General features: G+C 41.1%; 1 protein-coding gene across 1 annotated transcript in view; it reads right to left on the reverse strand.

Annotated features, from left to right (window-relative positions):
- The window catches only part of BRCC3 (BRCA1/BRCA2-containing complex subunit 3), a 76,027-nt gene extending 54,762 nt beyond the window's left edge, over window positions 1–21,265 (reverse strand). Inside the window, exons 1-5 of the mRNA XM_055562985.1 lie at window positions 21,134–21,265; window positions 20,303–20,319; window positions 19,532–19,586; window positions 13,161–13,280; window positions 11,761–11,848 (exon numbers count right to left, since the gene is read on the reverse strand). Coding sequence (XP_055418960.1) covers window positions 11,761–11,848; window positions 13,161–13,280; window positions 19,532–19,586; window positions 20,303–20,319; window positions 21,134–21,256 — 403 coding nt within the window. The 5' untranslated portion in view covers window positions 21,257–21,265. The remainder of the gene's footprint in view (window positions 1–11,760; window positions 11,849–13,160; window positions 13,281–19,531; window positions 19,587–20,302; window positions 20,320–21,133) is intronic.
- Window positions 21,266–21,303: the final 38 nt, after the last annotated feature.

Genomic DNA, 21,303 nt, shown 5'->3' on the forward strand with positions numbered 1-21,303 from the left:
CCTAACCAGGAAACCTTGACAAGCCACCTGTACAAACCCACATACAGTGAGGAAACGCCACAATAAAGAGAACTCCACAAACTGCCAGAATACAGAAAGGACACCCCAAACTCAGCAATTTAAACAAGATGAAGAGACAGAGGAATAGCCAGCAGATAAAGGAACAGGATAAATGCCCACCAAACCAAACAAAAGAGGAAGAGATAGGGAATCTACCTGATAAAGAATTCCGAATAATGATAGTGACATTGATCCAAAATCTTGAAATTAAAATGGAATCACAGATAAATAGCCTGGAGGCAAGGATTGAGAAGATGCAAGAAAGGTTTAACAAGGACTTAGAAGAAATGAAAAAGAGTCAATATATAATGAATAATGCAATAAATGAAATTAAAAACACTCTGGAGGCAACAAATAGTCGAATAACAGAGGCAGAAGATAGGATTAGTGAATTAGAAGATAGAATGGTAGAAATAAATGAATCAGAGAGGATAAAAGAAAAATGAATTAAAAGAAATGAGGACAATCTCAGAGACCCAGGACAATATTAAACGCTACAACATTCGAATCATAGGGGTCCCAGAAGAAGAAGACAAAAAGAAAGACCATGAGAAAATACTTAAGGAGATAATAGTTGAAAACTTCCCTAAAATGGGGAAGGAAATAATCACCCAAGTCCAAGAAACCCAGAGAGTCCCAAACAGGATAAACCCAAGGCGAAACACCCCAAGACACATATTAATCAAATTAACAAAGATCAAACACAAAGAACAAATATTAAAAGCAGCAAGGGAAAAACAACAAATAACACACAAGGGAATACCCATAAGGATAACAGCTGATCTTTCAATAGAAACTCTTCAAGCCAGGAGGGAATGGCAAGACATACTTAAAATGATGAAAGAAAATAACCTACAGCCCAGATTATTGTACCCAGCAAGGATCTCATTCAAGTATGAAGGAGAAATCAAAAGCTTTTCAGACAAGCAAAAGCTGAGAGAATTCTGCACCACCAAACCAGCTCTCCAACAAATACTAAAGGATATTCTCTAGACAGGAAACACAAAAACGGTGTATAAAATCCAACCCAAAACAATAAAGTAAATGGCAACGGAATCATACTTATCAGTAATTACCTTAAACGTAAATGGGTTGAATGCCCCAACCAAAAGACAAAGACTGGCTGAATGGATACAAAAACAAGACCCCTACATATGTTGTCTACAAGAGACCCATCTCAAAACAGGGGACACATACAGACTGAAAGTGAAGGGCTGGAAAAAGATTTTCCATGCAAATAGGGACCAAAAGAAAGCAGGAGTAGCAATACTCATATCAGATAAAATAGGCTTTAAAACAAAGGCTGTGAAAAGAGACAAAGATGGTCACTACATAATGATCAAAGGATCAATCCAAGAAGAAGATATAACAATTATAAATATATATACACCCAACACGGGAGCACCACAGTATGTAAGACAAATGCTAACAACTATGAAAGGAGAAATTAACAATAACACAATAATAGTGGGAGACTTTAATACCCCACTCACACCTATGGATAGATCAACTAAACAGAAAATTAACAAGGAAACACAAACTTTAAATGGTACAATAGACTAGTTAGAACTAATTGATATCTATAGGACATTTCATCCCAAAACAATGAATTTCACCATTTTCTCAAGCGCACATGGAACCTTCTCCAGGATAGATCATATCCTGGGCCATAAAGCTAGCCTTGATAAATTCAAAAAAATAGAAATCATTCCAAGCATCTTTTCTGACCACAATGCAGTAAGATTAGATCTCAATTACAAGAGAAAAACTATTAAAAATTCCAACATATGGAGGCTGAACAACACGCTGCTGAATAACCAACAAATCACAGAAGAAATCAAAAAAGAAATCAAAATTTGCATAGAAATGAATGAAAATGAAAACACAACAACCCAAAACCTGTGGGACACGGTAAAAGCAGTCCTAAGGGGAAACTTCATAGCAATACAGGCACACCTCAAGAAACAAGAAAAAAGTCAAATAAATAACCTAACTCTACACCTAAAGCAACTAGAAAAGGAAGAAATGAAGAACCCCAGGGTTAGTAGAAGGAAAGAAATCTTAAAAATTAGAGCAGAAATAAATGCAAAAGAAACAAAAGAGATCATAGCAAAAATCAACAAAACCAAAAGCTGGTTTTTTGAAAGGATAAATAAAATTGACAAACCATTAGCCAGACTCATCAAGAAACAAAGGGAGAAAAATCAAATCAATAAAATTAGAAATGAAAATGGAGAGATCACAACAGACAACACAGAAATACAAAGGCTCATAAGAGAGTACTATCAACAATTATATTCCAATAAAATGGACAACGTGGAAGAAATGGACAAATTCTTAGAAAAGTACAACTTTCCAAAACTCAATCAGGAAGAAATAGAAAATCTTTTTTTTTTTTTTTTTTTTGGGAAAGGAACACTTTATTATTTTTTTTTAATTTTATTTTATTTTTAAACTTTACATAATTGTATTAGTTTTGCCAAATATCAAAATGAATCACAGACCCATCACAAGCACGGAAATTGAAACTGTAATCAAAAATCTTCCAGCAAACAAATGCCCAGGTCCAGACGGCTTCACAGCTGAATTCTACCAAAAATTTAGAGAAGAGCTAACACCTATCCTACTCAAACTCTTCCAGAAAATTGCAGAGGAAGGTAAACTTGCAAATTCATTCTATGAGGCCACCATCACCCTAATACCAAAACCTGACAAAGATCCCACTAAAAAAGAAAACTACAGGCCAATATCACTGATGAACATAGATGGAAAAATCCTTAACAAAATTCTAGCAATCAGAATCCAACAACACATTAAAAAGATCATACACCATGACCAAGTGGGCTTTATCCCAGGGATGCAAGGATTCTTCAATATCCGCAAATCAATCAATGTAATACACCACATTAACAAATTGAAAAATAAAAACCATATGATTATCTCAATAGATGCAGAGAAAGCCTTTGACAAAATTCAACATCCATTTATGATCAAAACTCTCCAGAAAGCAGGAATAGAAGGAACATACCTCAACATAATCAAAGCTATATATGACAAACCCACAGCAAACATTATCCTCAATGGTGAAAAATTGAAAGCATTTCCTCTAAAGTCAGGAACAAGACAAGGGTGCCCACTTTCACCATTACTATTCAACATAGTTTTGGAAGTTTTGGCCACAGCAATCGGAGCAGAAAAAGAAATAAAAGGAATCCAAATTGGAAAAGAAGAAGTAAAGCTCTCACTGTTTGCAGATGACATGATCCTCTACATAGAAAACCCTAAAGACTCCACCAGAAAATTATTAGAACTAATCAATGAATATAGTAAAGTTGCAGGATATAAAATCAACACACAGAAATCCCTTGTATTCCTATACACTAATAATGAGAAAACAGAAAGAGAAATTAAGGAAACAATTCCATTCACCATTGCAACGGAAAGAATAAAATACTTAGGAATATATCTACCTAAAGAAACTAAAGACCTATATATAGAAAACTATAAAACACTGGTGAAAGAAATCAAAGAGGACACTAATAGATGGAGAAATATACCATGTTCATGGATTGGAAGAATCAATATAGTGAAAATGAGTATACTACCCAAAGCAATCTATAGATTCAATGTAATCCCTATCAAGCTACCAACAGCATTCTTCACAGAGCTAGAACAAATAATTTCACAATTTGTATGGAAATACAAAAAACCTCGAATACCCAAAGCAATTTTGAAAAAGAAGAATGGAACTGGAGGAATCAACCTGCCTGACTTCAGGCTCTACTACAAAGCCACAGTTATCAAGACAGTATGGTACTGGCACAAAGACAGAAATATAGATCAATGGAACAAAATAGAAAGCCCAGAGATAAATCCACGCACATATGGACACCTTATCTTTGACAAAGGAGGCAAGAATATACAATGGATTAAAGACAATCTCTTTAACAAGTGGTGCTGGGAAATCTGGTCAACCACTTGTAAAAGAATGAAACTAGAACACTTTCTAACACCATACACAAAAATAAACTCAAAATGGATTAAAGATCTAAACGTAAGACCAGAAACTATAAAACTCCTAGAGGAGAACATAGGCAAAACACTCTCTGACATACATCACAGCAGGATCCTCTATGACCCACCTCCCAGAATATTGGAAATAAAAGCAAAAATAGACAAATGGGACCTAATTAACCTTAAAAGCTTCTGCACATCAAAGGAAACTATTAGCAAGGTGAAAAGACAGCCTTCAGAATGGGAGAAGATAATAGCAAATGAAGCAACTGACAAACAACTAATCTCGAGAATATACAAGCAACTCCTACAGCTCAACTCCAGAAAAATAAATGACCCAATCAAAAAATGGGCCAAAGAACTAAATAGACATTTCTCCAAAGAAGACATACAGATGGCTGACAAACACATGAAAAGATGCTCAACATCACTCATTATCAGAGAAATGCAAATCAAAACCACTATGAGGTACCATTTCACACCAGTCAGAATAGCTGCGATCCAAAAGTCTACAAGTAATAAATGCTGGAGAGGGTGTGGAGAAAAGGGAACCCTCTTACACTGTTGATGGGAATGCAAACTAGTACAGCCACTGTGGAGAACAGTGTGGAGATTCCTTAAAAAACTGGAAATAGAACTGCCTTATGATCCAGCAATCCCACTGCTGGGCATACACACTGAGGAAACCAGGAGGGAAAGAGACACGTGTACCCCAATGTTCATCGCAGCACTGTTTATAATAGCCAGGACATGGAAGCAACCTAGATGTCCATCAACAGATGAATGGATAAGAAAGCTGTGGTACATATACACAATGGAGTATTACTCAGCCATTAAAAAGAATACATTTGAATCAGTTCTAATGAGGTGGATGAAACTGGAGCCTATTATACAGAGTGAAGTAAGCCAGAAAGAAAAACACCAATACAGTATACTAACGCATATATATGGAATTTAGAAAGATGGTAACAATAACCCTGTGTACGAGACAGCAAAAGAGACACTGATGTATAGAACAGTCTTATGGACTCTGTGGGAGAGGGAGAGAGTGGGAAGATTTGGGAGAATGGCATTGAAACATGTAAAATATCATGTATGAAACGAGTTGCCAGTCCAGGTTTGATGCACGATACTGGATGCTTGGGGCTGGTGCACTGGGACGACCCAGAGGGAGGGAATGGCAAGGGAGGAGGGAGGAGGGTTCAGGATGGGGAACACATGTATACCTGTGGCGGATTCATTTTGATATTTGGCAAAACTAATACAATTATGTAAAGTTTAAAAATAAAATTAAATTAAAAATAAATAAATAAATAAAGACAAGACACTGATGCTGGGAAAGATTGAAGGCGGGAAGAGAAGGGGACGACAGAGGATGAGATGGTTGGATGGCATCACCGACTCAATGGACACAAGTTTGAGTAACCTCCAGGAGTTGGTGAAGGACAGGGAGGCCCGGCGTGCTGCAGTCCATGGGGTTGCAAAGAGTCGGACACAACTGAGCGACTGAAATGAACTGATGGTATAATCAGCTATACCCCAATACAAAATAAAAAGTTAAAAAAAAAAAAAAAGAAACAGACTCACAGACTTAGAGAACAAACTTATGGCTGCCAGGGCAAAGGACAGGGGAAGGGATAGTTAAGGACTTTGGGATGGCCATGTCCACACTGCTATATTTAAAATGGATAACCAACAAGGACCTACTGTATAGCACATGGATCTGTTCCATGTCATGTGGCAGCCTGGATGGGAGGGGGCTTTGAGGGAGAATGGATACATGTATATGTATGGCTGAGTCCCTTTGCAGTCCACCTGAAACTATCACACCATTGTATGTTAATCGCCTAAACTTCAATACAAAATAAAAAAGTTTTTCTAAAAAGTGACTACAGTAGAATTAAACACTACATTCCAGGGAACAGAAACAAAATCTCACTAAATGGTTATGTAATTTTTGAAAAGGAAATCATAAACACCAAATAACATTTGAAAGGATTAAAAATTACCAAACACTGAACAGAGGCCAAGATAAAAGGTCTAAAGCCTTCAGACCACTATTTATAGATACAAAAGATCCAAGCAAAATGGTGCAGAGAGCATGGTTTCATCTGGTGCCTTATGCCCATTTACCTTGTTTTAGATGTCTTTAAAGAAAGTGAAAGTGAAGTTGCTCAATCGTGTCCAACTCTGTGCGATCCCATGGACTGTAGCCTGCCAGGTTCCTCTGTCCATGGGATTCTCCAGGCAAGAATACTGGAGTGGGTTGCCATTTCCTTCTCCAGGGGATCTTCCTGACCCAGCGATTGAACCCAGGTCTCCCGCACTGCACGCAGATGCTTTAACCTTTGAGCCACCACTGAGGCTCAGATGTTCTTAAAGATACTTTCATTTATACCTTTTTATCTGGATCAGGACTTCTACCTACCATCTTCCTAAGTAAAAAGGGAACTCCTGACATAGATGATTTATGGGCCAAAAGCCAGACTAGGTGAGCATCACTTGCCTACCACATTATTTGCAACTCAACATGTCTGAAAGCACAAACTGGATTTCCTCCACAGGATCTGCTATTCCAAATGCATCCCCTTCTCAATCAGCAGCAACTCCATCCTTCCAGGGGAGAGTGTTCATGGCCTCAGTACGGAGGCCAGAGGTCCCCAAATGGCAGGAGGAAGCAAACTTCTCATCCTGTGTTGTCATGGCAACACCTGGTTCTGCATGAACTTAACTCCATCTCAAACCTTGAGCTCAGCCATGCATTTTTCTCATGGAAGTGTCTTTCTGAAGCTATCGTAAGGAACTATGTATTTGCTTGGACATTTGCCTGTCTTCAAGATTTCTGGCAACTGTTTTATGGCCCAGGGATGAATCACCCTTTGCCAGTGCGATCTCAAGATGCATGTTGTGGGTGAGGTGCCTGGTGCCGCTCTGTTTTGGTTTCCTTTCTCTGATTAGCAACTTGCTCATAGGTATATAGTTCAGTTCCATTCAGTCGCTCAGTTGTGTCGGATTCTTTGTGACCCATGAACCACAGCACGCCAGGCCTCCCTGTCCATCACCAACTCCCAAACTCATGTCCATTGAGTCGGTGATGCCATCCAACTATCTCATCCTCTGTCGTCCCCTTCTCCTCCTGCCCTCAATCTTTCCCAGCATCAGAGTCTTTTCCAATGAGTCAGTTCTTCGCATCAGGTGGCCAAAGTATTGGCATTTCAGCTTCAACATCAGTCCTTCCAACGAACATTCAGGACTGATCTCCTTTAGGATGGACTGGTTGGATCTCCTTGCAGTCCAAGGGACTCTCAAGAGTCTTCTCCAACAACACAGTTCAAAAGCATCAATTCTTCAGCGCTCAGTTTTCTTTATAGTCCAACTCTCACATCCATAAATGACTACTGGAAAATAGGTATATAATTCCTTGCTAAAAAGTAGCGAGGAGGCACTCTTTCTGCCCCCTTCTGATGTCTGTGTCAGAAGCTTTCTCCATCTCTTTTAGACTTTAATAACACTGTATTATACACAAAAAGCTCTGAGTGATCAAGCCTCACCACTGGCCCTGGATTGATTTCCTCTGGTCTGGGGGCCACGCATCCTGGCGTCAGTCACGGCTCATGGCAGCAACCTTTCACAGGGTCCCCCCCATTACCTCCCCGCCCTCACTTCCCACCAGTGTCTCCCTCTGTCACTCAGCTCCAACCACATTGGCGTTCCTGCTTCTCATCACATACTCCAGCCATGCTCATCCTCGGGGCCTTTGCAGTGACTATTCCTCTCTGCCTGGAATGCTCTTCCCCAAGATATTTGCAAGGCCCATTCTTACTTCCTGCAGGTTTTAGATCCCCTGTTACCTTCTCCATGAGGTCTAATCATGCGCCTTGAAACATAAAAACTCTTCACCCTTTACCTTGATGTACATCTTTTCATCAGATACCTTAATTCCTTGTCAATTACAACCGAAAGGCTGAACCCAAAAGATACACTTTAGTCTAAAGGATGGCAGTCTAAGAGAACTTCCTGCAACTGTGTTGTCCAGTTTTTCTTTTAGCATCAGATGGTCTCAAGGCACAACAGAATGCCACTTTCCATTTCCTGGTGTGAAACAATTGCATATATAATCTCTCATTCTCTTAAAAACCTTTATTCTGGGGCCTGTGGTCTCTGTTTCAGGCAAGTTGAGAGTAAATGACAGAAGATGAGAGATGATATGCACAATTTGTCTTTAGAATACGAGCCCTGAGTTAGCCATCCCAAATTTTGGTTCCGCCTTCACTTATTCTGGCTCTTGTCCTAACAGAGTTTCCATCTTAGTTGGTTTGCTAAGAAGAGCATGGAAATGTAATATCAAAAAAAAAATTGTTTGTTGATGATTCTGAGGAGTATTGACTTGTAATTTCTAGAAGAGATTGTTTGTTTAGGAAATGTAAATGTTTTAATTGACTGGTTATAGAAAACTGCTTAATTAAAACCACAGCCTATGTTTGTCATGGGAGGTTGATGGGCTCCAGCAACTCTGGTGATAAATTAACTAACAATGACATCACTCTAACAGTGCTTCATTTCTTACAAAACGACTGAGCAGGTATCAAAATTAAGAACATACCTACAGTCACATTTCTCCTCTTACTATGCACTTCCAGAGACAGGAAATCAAATGTAAGAGTGACTTAAAAACAGTGCCAAGTCTCATGAGATTTATGATATAGGCTGTGCTATTTCAACTGCTTCTCTTTTTCTTTTAGAAACCATGAGTAAGTGAAAGTCAATCAGTCGTGTCTGACTCTTTGCGATCCCATGCACTATACAGTTCATGGAATTCTCCAGGCCAGAATACTGGAGTGGGTAGCCTTTCCCTTCTCCAGGGGAATCTTCCCAACCCAGGGATTGAACCCAGGTCTTCTGCATGGCAGGCAGATTCTTTATCATCTGAGCCACCAGGGAAGCCCTTTGGAAACCATGCCCTTTAGGTAAAATTTGGGTAAGTTAGTTGCACGGGTATGACGTAACTCAACTGTCTCTTTCCTCACCACCAAACTTAAGCTTCCTTTTCCATTTCCTGTTTTCATAAATAGCATTCCCACTTCACACAAAGCAGACCCTGGGGAATCCGAGGCCTCCAATTCACAGAAACCTCTGTTCAGATACTGACTCTACTACTTAGTAGCCGTCTTGTCTGGGAGGAGGCCTTTCAGCTCCCAGTGAGCTTAGTTTATTCCCTTAAGAGCCACGCAGCCCTCATGATTATCTGAAAAGTGTTTCAAGAAGTAGAGAGTGGTTGTAGAGTTACATGCTACATAATATGGAGACTTAGAATGTTTCCAAGATTTTCAATTTGGATGTCTCTGGTGACTTTGGCACTATCCACTTCAACAGTAATAGGCTAGAAGCCAGACTACAGTGGGGTGAGGAGTAGGTGTGACAGCATTACAATTCTTGTTACACACATACACACCCCATTCTCAGAGCCTTCTGTCTCCCTTCCTTTTCTTGAATGGAGAAAAAAATATCATTTACTCTTTGCATTTGTTAACATAGCTAGGGATTCTTTCCCTCTGAAATGTATGTACTGTACATACTTTAAATCAACCTTTTTAAAAATTCATCACTCATTTTTTTCCAAGGCCTGCTAATACAGGGCCACTGTTTGACTCGATCCTGAAATGGCTGTTTGGAGATAAGCTGTATACAGCAGTTTAGCTGGGAGATGATTTTTTCTTTAGTTCTACTCACAGTTCGACCATACAAACTCTCTTGAGATGGCAGTTGAGAGACCTAATGGATTTTTCTTGTTAATCATTCAAATGGTGTCTGCCCTACAACTTTAGATATTCAGTTGTACTCTCTCTTTGTCCTTAAAAGAGTTTTACTGATGAATACTGTGGCATCTTTTTTCGGTATTGTAATAAGCATGGGACAAAAATGCCATATAGAGTCATCCATCAGTATTTGCAGGGGATTTGTTTCAGGACACTCAACTCCCAGGGCAGATACCAAAATCTGCAGAGGCCGAAGTCTCTTCAATAAAATGGGGCAATATTTGCATATAACCTAGGCACATTCTCCCATATACTTTAAATCATCTATTATTAATATAATACCTGCTGCTGCTGCTGTTGCTAAGTCGCTTCAGTCGTGTCTGACTCTGTGCAACCGCACAGATGGCAGCTCACCAGGCTTCTTTCTCCCTGGGATTCTCTAGGCAAGAATACTGGAGTGGGTTGCCATTTCCTTCTAATATAACACCTAATACAACGTAAATAGTTGCAAATACTATAACAGTTGCCAGCATGCAGCAAATTCCAGGTGCTCAGTTTGATAAGCCAATAAAAAAATTTGAACGATGTCAGTAATTTCAATAATTGTAGGATATCAATATTAATTTATCAATTTTGATAAATGCACACTGTGACTATATAAGAGAATTCTTTGTATTTAAGAGAGTCATACCAAAAGAGTACTTGGGGGTAAAGGGGGATTAGGGTCTGCAACTTACTCTCACACACACATGCATATACATACATGTATGTAGACAGTGATACAGCTAATGTTTCAAAATGTTAACATTTGGCAAATCTTGGGGAAGAGTATTCAGGAATTCTGTGTACTATATTATCAACTTCAAGTCTCAAATTATGTCAAAATCAAAGTTAAAAATACCACTATTCTTGTTGCCACAGGTTCCAGCTTCCAACTTTTTCTTTTCCATCAAAGTGTTTCGATCCATTCCCTGGGATTGTGGCAATAACAAACAGGGTGAGGAAAGATAAATTTAGAGCAGGTTCATTTTAGAAAAGCTCTTCCAGGTGACTGAGAGGTAGCCTTCACCACATGAAGAACCACGACTCCTAATTTGGGGTAATTCACGTCACAGGGTAGATGAACATAGAAGTGTTCTAATCCACTGATGACTATGGCTAGGACGAGAACCTCACAGTGGAAAGACCACAGACCTAGGAGACAGATCTGGTTCAAACCTCAGATCTGCTTACTCCTCACTGACGTGAAAGGGGAGACCTCTAACTCATGGGGTAGAGGAGAAAACATTCATTTCTGCAAGTTAAGTTATTCTACATCTTTCCAAAGAGTCAGGTACAGACAAAAGATGACCATGATTAGAGAAAAGGGATAAAAATCAAAGGAGAGAAAATGATTTTGTTAAATTATACTAATTAGAGGGGTGAGAAGGCAGGTTCAGAGCACCAAGAGCTAGGATGATATATATGTCAAAGAGAAAAGGTAAACATCAAGTTTGTAAATGTCCCCCTTCACATCTTTGATTCTTCCGAATGGGAGTGTACTAGACAGGCACAATCAGCAATTTTCGGTTACAGTTTATTTATTATTAGCGATAAGATTCTATTTGGATATCAGCCAGTTGTCAGGTTTTAGTCCTGATTTCCTGAACAGTGTCAAAATGGAGCACTGAAATTTTATCTCTGTGAACAACAAATTGATATGACATAAGTCAGTACTTTTAAAACCGCAAAATGAAAATAAGGACATCTGCTTAAAGAGAGGACTTCCCTGGTAGCTCAGATGATAAAGAGTCTGCCTGCAATGCTGGAGACCAGGGTTTGATCCCTGGGTCGGGAAGATCCCCTGGAGAAACCATAAGCCATGTAGCGGAGAAGGAAAAATGATATTCATTTCTAAAAACAATAAACACTGCAACCCCAAAATACTTACCAACATGTGAAGGCCAAACAGTTATATGGGGATGGGAGTGATACCAACCCACAACTCTCATGGGACGACCCGTCAGTTCAGCCAACCTGTGTGTCTGTCAAGGTATTTTCAACTTGTGGAAACAGAATCCATGATGCTAATAAGGGCTCAGAGAGCATCTTAAAGTTTCAAATAAACCCATTACAATTTAATGTCAACAAGTCTAAAAAGGTCAAAGGTCAATACCAAAATTTCCCACACTTTACATCTAAAGACGAAGGTGTTTCTTTTTTTTTTAAAAAAAAAAAAGCAGAATTCATTTGGTTTCCATTCTTGGATACAGTTATAACCTCTTAATCCAGTTTAGCTAGTATTTGGATGTCACATGATTAACTTAAGTAATCCTCTATTCTCTCTCTGGTCCAATCTATCCTCATTCTCTTAAGAAGTGCAAAATTTTGAAAAAGTCATGTGTAGGCTTCCCTGGTGGCTCAGTGGTGAAGAATCTGGCTGCCAGTGCAGGAGACACAGAATCGATCCCTGATCCGGGAAGATCACACATGCCATTGAGCAACTAAGCCCACGTGCTGTAACTATCTGAGGCTCTAACTTGAGATAAGAACTCAGCTGAAAAGAAAAAGCTGTCCCCTTATGTTGCTAGTTCATTTTCCTGCAAATGTCTTACATTGAAACCCAACAGGCCTTTCTACACAACTAAGTCTAAGACGACTTTTTAAGGAATTCCCTGGTGGTCTGGTGGTTAGGGCTCCATGCTTCTACTGCAGCACCATCAGTAAAAGACTGAAAATAACCTCAACATCTGCATGAGGTCAGCCCAACCATCCAGGGCTGTGTTATGCAGGCTTAAGAGTGAGGTATCTCTCTATATCGGTGGACAATTCTCTAGGTATACTGTTATGTATCGTTACAGCTACCATATGTATTCAAAACTTTGTAAAAAAGAAAACATTCTTATATGTTTCTGTATGCAAAGAATTCAACCATAAAGACACATGAAGATGTGATAGTCCTGGTTATGGCCAGGGAGGAATGGTTGGGGAACTGGGGCATGGAAGCTGGAGGGAAATACTTATTTTGTATACACTATTGTACCTTTTAAAAGTTTCTACCATGAATGTTTTCTAGTTTTCAAAGTTACTTTTCAATTGACTAGAAGATTAACTTATTCCAAAGGAATGATAAATTATTAAAACCACTGATGCAAATTTGATTTGTTGTGGTTGACCTGTGGAATCCAGAATTGTGGGAAGCAAATGCCCCATCTGATCACTTAACCAAGCAACTGGATCTAAGGGGTAAATATGAGAACTGGGAAACAGTCACCGGGCAGAAAAGGAGCAAACAGAGGAACCTGGAAGCCTAAGAGCACATAAACGCTTCTTATCGACCAGTAAGGATATCTCTGCCTCTGTTGAAGCCGCAGACAACTGTTCTGGAGAAATTTCCACACGATCCTTCCTCTTATCGGAACGTCGCAGGATGATGACAGAATGAATGTGAACAATTCTGACGGTGTCAACCTACAGGAAAATCCACAGAAATGTTTACTTCTGTCTCTCTCCAATAATTATCTCCTCCTGCAATTAGAGGACACATCGTATTACACTATCAGGTTAAAAAGTTGCCATCTTAGAAAACTGGGATTTTTCTCATGCATGATGGAATGTTTCAAATACATCCAAACTCAATATATACATTTCCAAACACAATGTGAGATTTATACCAAGGGAAGACTTTGGCAACAATCAAGTAATAATCATTTGATTTCCAACTATGTGCAAAAATACAAGGCTGAGTGCCGACCACCTAACATGTGGTTGCACAGCAAGAATCATATGTGAAACTACATTAAAATAATGCAGTAAATAAATGCTACAGAAGTGCAGAGAAAACAAGTCACTTATATTGGAAAAAAAAAAAAAAAAAGCTTTCCAGAAAAGGCAGCCGAGTGTATCTTATCTCCTAATTGTTGTGTGTATGTGCACAGATAGACAGAATTTCCATAGATGCCAAATCAATGTCAGTAAGATGTTTGGGAGACAAACTGGCCAACTGATTGAAATTGAGAACTCGAGGTGGAATGGCAGACAGGCTGAGAATTGTTAGAGTGGAAATATACAAGGTCTCGGGTAGCAAGTTGTGGTCTGCAGGATGACATCCAAGGAAGGAGACTATTTCAGATTGCTTGACCATGAAGTACCAGCCTGTGTGTATGTCCAAGATGGAAGAAACAGACTAGATAATCATTAAGAAGAATCTGCAAGATTTTGGAGCCTATGCAGCCTAAGTGATGCAGGCCAGGAAACTGTCAAGGTTGAAACTCAGAACAGAGGAGGCACATCTAAGCTTAGAAAGGCTCTAAGAGAGGGAAGATGAGAGCGTTTTCAGATGAGCTGAACTCAGATGAGAGTCGGGAAATCAAGGCAAGGAATTATTTGAGGACAGGGAACAGAGGTCCAGGGTGAATCCTGGGGTGCACCCATGGTTTAGGATGGGGTACAGTAAGAGGAATGAGGCAGGGAGACAGAGGGATCAAAAGCAGAACGATGAAATGGTTGAAGAGTTTCAGGAGAACAGGTGAGTATGGAATTGCCAGACACTGCAAGGATGAGGGAGAAATCTGAGACATTTGAAGTAAGTAATAGACCCTATACTATGCATCAAAGCAGGCTTGAGGCACGTGCGGCTACTGTGCTTCACCTGTGGTTCCTTTTCATGCCTTTTTTTTTCACCTCATGAACTCTTTCATAGACTTTAAATTCCCTGCTCATCCTATAAAGAATGAGTCCTTCTCCCCTCCCACACAACTTTGCTTATTGCACACACATATCTGCTAGAGCTTACATGTGTTCTATTTGTTGACAATCTCCTCCTCTACTAGAGTTGGACCATTAAGAAGGCTGAGCAATGAAGAATGGATGCGTTTGAACTGTGGTGTTGGAGAAGACTCTTGAGAGTCCCCTGGACTACAAGGAGCTCAAACCAGTCTATCCTAAAGGAAATCAGTTCTGAATATTCATTGGAGGAACTGATGCTGAAGCTGAAACTCCAATACAATGGCCACCTGATGCGAAGAGCTGACTCACTGGAAAAGACCCTGATGCTGGGAAAGATGGAAGGCAGGAGGAGAAGGGGATGACAGAGGATGAGATGGTTGGATGGCATCACCAACTCAGTGGACATGAATTTGAGTAAACTCTGGGAGATGGATGCGTGCTGCGGTCCATGGGGTCGCAAAGAGTTGGACATGACTGAGCTGAACTACCAGAACATCACATCCTCTGTCGTCGCCTTCTCCCGCCTTCTGTCTTTCCCAGCATCAGGGTCTTTTCCAATGAGTCAGCTTTTCACATTAGGTGGCCAAAGTACTGGAGCTTCAAGAGACATGAATTTGAGCAAACGATGGAAGGTAGTGGAGGACAGAGGAGCCTGGCGTTCTGCAGTCCATAGGATCACAAAGAGTTGGACACAACTTAGCAAATGAACAACAACTACTAGAACACAAGCTCCATAAAGGCAAGCAACATGTTTTAGTTATTTTCTAACCCCAGCCACCGTACAGTATCTGGCAGGCACAGAGGATACAATAAAGAAAATCAGGGAATTTCCCTGGTGGTCCAGGGGCTAGGACTCTGGACTCCCAATGCAGGGGGCCTGGGTTCAATCCAAGGTTGTGGAACTAGATATCACATGCTGCAACTTAAGAGTTCACATGCTGCAACTAAAGATTCCACATGCCACAATGAAAAACATCCAGTGGGCCACAACTAAAGATCCCACATGCCACAACTAAGACCCAGTGCAGCCAAATAAATCATTGTTACCTTTAACACAAAAAAGAAAAGAAAATAAAAGTAGAGACAAATAAATTCAACTTTCCAAGGAGCAACAAGGCAAGAGTTGACTTTGGAACAGAAACAACCAAGCATAAAGAGAATGGGTGACATTTTCATGTGCAAAAAAACCGAGAGATCATTATCAGCCCAGAAACACTAAAAAGAGAAAGGAAAATCTCAGGTATGACAAAGTGAAGAACACTGTAAAGGGTAAAATATGAGTAAATACAAATACAGCTAACTGTACAGAACAGCATGACAATGTCATGTGGGGCTTAAATAGCATATCAATAAAATCCACGCAAATAGTAATCCAAAAGGTGGGAGGATGTAAACGAAATTTCAATGTTCAAAGTTCTACTGTTATCAGGGAAATATTAAGAACAGTAATTTGTATTAGACTAACAAATCGAGAATGCCTACTGTAACATGTAGGATAATAACTACAAAAAGAGTAAAAAATGTTATATCTAATTAATGGAGGATCACAGGGAAATAATATACTGATGAATCCAAAAGAATGCAAGGAAGGAGAGAAAAAGAAAAAAAAGAAGGTCAAATAGAAAGCAAAAATATGACAGTTATAACATATATATCTATAGATCTGTCTGGCGTGCATGTTATATATATATAATTACAGTAAATGTATTTGGACTAAACAGTCCAATTCAAATGATTATCAGACTAGATTTTTTTTAAAAACTACAGGCTGCCAATAAGAGACACTTTCAAATATTAGTACACAAAAAGGCTAAAAACAAATGGATGGAAAAAGATATCTCATGCCAACATTAACTAGACAGATAAGGTTGCTCAACTCATGAAGTTTCATATTGAACGTGCATGGTACAAACTGACAGAGAATTCAAGATGAGGACATGGACTCTGAAAAAATCAAATTACATCATTAAACTATTTTAACAGGAGTTGCTGCCCAGGGTGAATTTTCTCTCTTTCTCTACTCAGAGAAAGGTTTAGTGCCTAACAGGAATGAAAAAAAGAAGTTTAGTATAGGGTGGTGAGACCAGCCCAGGTCTCAAAAAGAAAACAAAATAAGCACAGAAGTCACAGAGGACTGACAGATGTCTGCGAAAGTCACACGGAGCTGAAGGGATTGAGGAACAGACTGTTATGGTCATAGTCACACAGGAAAGAAGATATTCCAGCTGGACTAGATCAGCCCCTACCCTTTTCCAGTTCCTTTTGCGCTTCTGCCTTGGTACAGATCAAAGGTCAGCAAACTATGGCTGGCCTGGTCTCCCTCGGGCCAAATCTGGCCATGTTCATTCATTTATCTTCCAGTATCTGCTTCTGCACCATGCTGGCAGAGGAACTACAGCAGAAACTGTATGGCCCCCAACGCTAAACATATTTACCATCTGGCCCTTTCCAACAAGTGGCATGGCACTCCAGGGATCCTGGGCAGGTAACCCTAATTTCCTACTGCACGGGAGGTATGCTAATTCAAACAAAATGTGTTTATCAAGTCTGTACGATATGTGAGGCACTGCATGAGGGCTAAAGTATACAAAGATAAACAGGATACAGTAGTCACATCCGGGAAGAGAGACAGGCAGGGCGACAACTCAAAGACAACATCCCTGATGTACCCTAATCGATATGCTACAAGTCAGGGCAGGTTCCTTTAAGGCCAAACAGAGAAGGATAAGCAAGAAGCCCAAACATAATACCCAGCAGACAGAAGAAGTGAAACAGCACAGCATCATCTGGAAACTGACATCATTTGCCATGGTTAGAACTTGAACCAACCTAGAGACATGTAAGGAGAGAAACAGATATAAAGTCAGGAAAGATCCTGACTGCTTCACTAAGAAGACTTCATCCTAAAAAAAAAATAGAAAACCCACTGCCTTTTCAGCAGACTTGTAGCAGAGTGCTGTTCTCAAAAGATCACATCCTAAGCAGTCACAAGAAAAGCCTACAGGCAGGAGAGACTCCTGGCAAGGAGACCGTGGAGACGCTGTGGTTCCCAAACGTGGCTGCACGTGAGAATCACCTGGGGACCTTTGCAGACTGCCGCCACACAGGTCTCACCAAAAACTGAGTCAGAATTGGGATTCTGTAGAGACTATTGCACAATTCCAAGATGCGGCTAGGTATGGGAACTACTATGGCAGGAGGAATGTTGGAGGAGAGGGTTTGGGGAAGAGGAAAGTTTTGAACACTAAACATGGATGTCCAGAAGGCAGTGAAGTATGAAGTTCTGGAGCATGGGGTAATTTATACTAACTAGCATCTACCAAGCATTAGCAACCAGTCAGAATGGCCAACATTTTACTGGCTACCTGCCACGTGTCAGGCATTTGGAAAAGTGCTTTTCATGTATTAACTTAATTGAACTCTCCCCATAACCCAGGAAGGTTGGTACTACTGGAATACCCATTCTGCAGATGATGTTTTACACACATTACATAGATCCAACTCTCTCAATTCTAGGAAGCTGGCAGCTATTATTATCCCTGTTTTAGAGATAAGGAAAGCAAAGCTCACAGATGTGAAGTCACATGCCCAAAGTCACACCATAAGTATCACAGAAAGTGTTTGCAGACCGATTTGTCTAACCTCAATGTCTGCTGCAGATAAAGCCACAGGGAAGTTCATGTTGGCCAAGAAGACATTCTGGGAAGAGGAGATAAAGGCAGAAACTCAGAGAATACCATATTTGAGGCAGAGGAGGAAAAGTCCATAAATGATGAGAGGGAGAGAAGGAAGGAATAGGTAGACACAGCTATTAAAGGAAGGACACAAAATAAGTTAACTACAGGGACAGACAGAATTGAGATGTTATTTTTCCTTCCTTTCTGAAAAAGACAGTAATTGAAGCACAGCTGTATTCTAAGGGAAAAAAGCCAGATCACAGGAATAGGCTGAAAACTCAAAAGAGAGAAAGGATATTTGAGAAGCAAGGTCTGTGAAGAAGCTATAGCTTTAGACAGGAGTAAATTTCTTTCCTAATTATGGGAAGAAGCAAGGCAAAGTGGTTTAACATGGAGAGGACTGTATGTGCGGGTAATAATTAGATGGAGTTGTTGCCTGATAGCTTTTATCACCTTCATCATCTGCTTCATGGGAGGACAGAATTCACTTTTATTGTATTTTACAGAAGTGGTGGTCTGCAACACACTTGGGGGGGGTGGAATTAACTGGTCCTAGAGCTAAAGGAGATCAGTCCTGGGTGTTCATTGGAAGGACTGATGCTAAAGCTGAAACTCCAATACTTTGGACACCTGATGTGAAGAGCTGACTCATTGGAAAAGACCCTGATGCTGGGAAAGATTGAGGGCAGGAGGAGAAGGGGACGACAGAGGATGAGGTGGTTGGATGGCATCACCAACTCAATGGACATGAGTTTGGGTAAACTCTGGGAGTTGGTGATGGACAGGGAGGCCTGGCGTGCTGCAGTTCATGGGGTTGCAAAGCGTCGGACACGACTGAGCAACTGAACTGAACTGAACTGCACAATTAGGTTGAGAAGCATGATACTCAACCACAAAAACGAGAATAACAGAAAAGGTGGAGCAGAAGTGCAGACAGGTTGCCTGTAAGCAGAGAGGGGTTGCCTGAGTGACTGTTGGGACTTGGGATAAAAAGATAACAGGGATGTGAACCAGCCAAAGTCTCAAGGAAGATAGGAGAAGGGCCACAAACCCAGCAGAGGCCAGCGAGGAGGACAGCTGATGGCAGTTACTCATTTCGATGGAGTAGGAAAAATTTCCTGTGAAGAATAGGTCCCATTCCTAGTGAGGAGATTCTTCATCTGATTTTACTAGAGAGAACACCCACCCACCCCCCCCACTGCCAGCCACAAATGAAGGTCTGCAGGAAGCAGGTTCATCCCTGGCTGAGACCATCAAACAGACAGAAATCCATCCCCAAGTGCAAGTTTGCATCATGCAAAATGAGAGCACACGTACCTTTTCAGCAACTGTGCGCATTTCAGTTCCAGTATATGTAAATTTGGGGTCATTCCTTTTGGGGATAAATTAGAAAAAAAGGAACTGAGCTTGGGAATATAAAAAAAAAGGTCTCAAAGCAAAGTAACAGGATTAGCAGTTTTTGCAATGAAACAGTAAAGACAGAGGAAGAGGAGGGAAATAAACTGAGACTAGAGCTGTGCTCATGACTGTTAGGAGGAGTCTGAGACACATGCTTAAGTGGCAAGCACACACTTTTCATGATCAAAGCTAAAGTCCTATAATGTTGGATATTAAGCACTTGAGTTTGCCAAGGAGAAATTCTGCTATGCTTTGACGTTTCAATAAAGGTAACCCAAAGCTTTCACCACCAAAAGCATTCAAGCTGCTGGAGACCTTGGAGATCACTGTAGGGTCCACCAGGGGGAGGCAGAAAGCCACTGACAATGTAGACAGAGAAATGGATTAATAGAGGGACACAGCCCCTTCCCATGCAGGCTATCTGCCCCAAAGAGCTTTCACTTAGGATCTTGGTTCCCGCAACCATATTTTTCACATCCATATCTCAACTGCCAATCCTCCTAACTAGAAAGTCAGGTGGAAAACAACTTTCAGAGGTGGGTGGAATTGAAACTGGGTTATTGAGGGAGCTCCAGAGTCATCAAGGTAAGTTAGAATACATCCAGTCCAAAATACTGGGAAAGCTGTGATAATTTGGCGTTAACAGTAACAAAGAAATCAAAAGATAGGAATAAACAAATAGAGTCTTACCTTAAGTCATCATTTAACTAGAGTGGGAAAGAGCAGAAAAGATTATTGATCACATTAACTGTATTAGAGGTACACGATGCAGATAAAATGAAAATCAGGTGACAGGTTCCTGTACACCAGCATGAAAGCCTGGACAACTCTTTGGATTATCAACAAGTAAGCTCGGTCTCTTTCGCCCTCTGCAATATTTAACACAGCGGAAATTTGGGAGTCTTGGAAAGAAAGCCTCACCTGTCTTAGGTTATTTGATGCCCTCAAAATGACTCCTAGACGGAACAGTGAAGGCCCTAATCGTGGACGCCTGCTTCCTAATACACTGATGTCCTCATTATAACAGATTCTTTCTGGTCTGACTCGCGGGTTTGGTCACTGAGGTGGTAACTCCAGATCTAAAGAAAAGCCACACAGTACAACCCGCCTACCAATGTAGGAGATGCAGGAGATCCAGGTTCGAGCCCTGGGTGGGGACGATCCCCTGGAGGAAATGGCAAGCCACTCCAGTATTCTTGCCTGGAGAATGCCACGGACGGAGGAGCCTGGCGGGCTGCAATACACGGGGTCGCAAAGAGTCGGCCAGGACTGAGCACACCCAGGAGAAAATGCAAATCTTCCCTCCCCTGCGCCCGCCTCTCCCAAAGGCTTGATGGGGACCGCTGGGGGCTTTTGGAAGGCTCCAGAAGCCTTCAGCGAGCAGAGGCAAGGGGGATGACCTATCCAAGGATGAGCCGAGGGGGCCTGTGGCCTCCAGAGCCCCGGGCGCGGCCAGCAGCCGCCCGGGGACGTGGGGAGACCGCTCGGCAGGGTCCTGGCAGGGCTGGTCGGCTGACTTACCTCCCCAATGCACAGCCCCATCACCTCTTCCTTCTCCGTGCTCAGAGCGTGGTTGAGACACACGAGGAAGGCGTCTGACTCGAGATGGACCGCTTGCACCGCCTGCACCACCTGCACCGCCATCTTGGCCCGGCCCGCTCACGTCCGCCTCCGGCCAGCTAGGCCCTGGC

The sequence above is a fragment of the Bubalus kerabau genome, chromosome X, assembly GCF_029407905.1.
Source record: "Bubalus kerabau isolate K-KA32 ecotype Philippines breed swamp buffalo chromosome X, PCC_UOA_SB_1v2, whole genome shotgun sequence".
Classification (NCBI taxonomy): domain Eukaryota; kingdom Metazoa; phylum Chordata; class Mammalia; order Artiodactyla; family Bovidae; genus Bubalus; species Bubalus kerabau.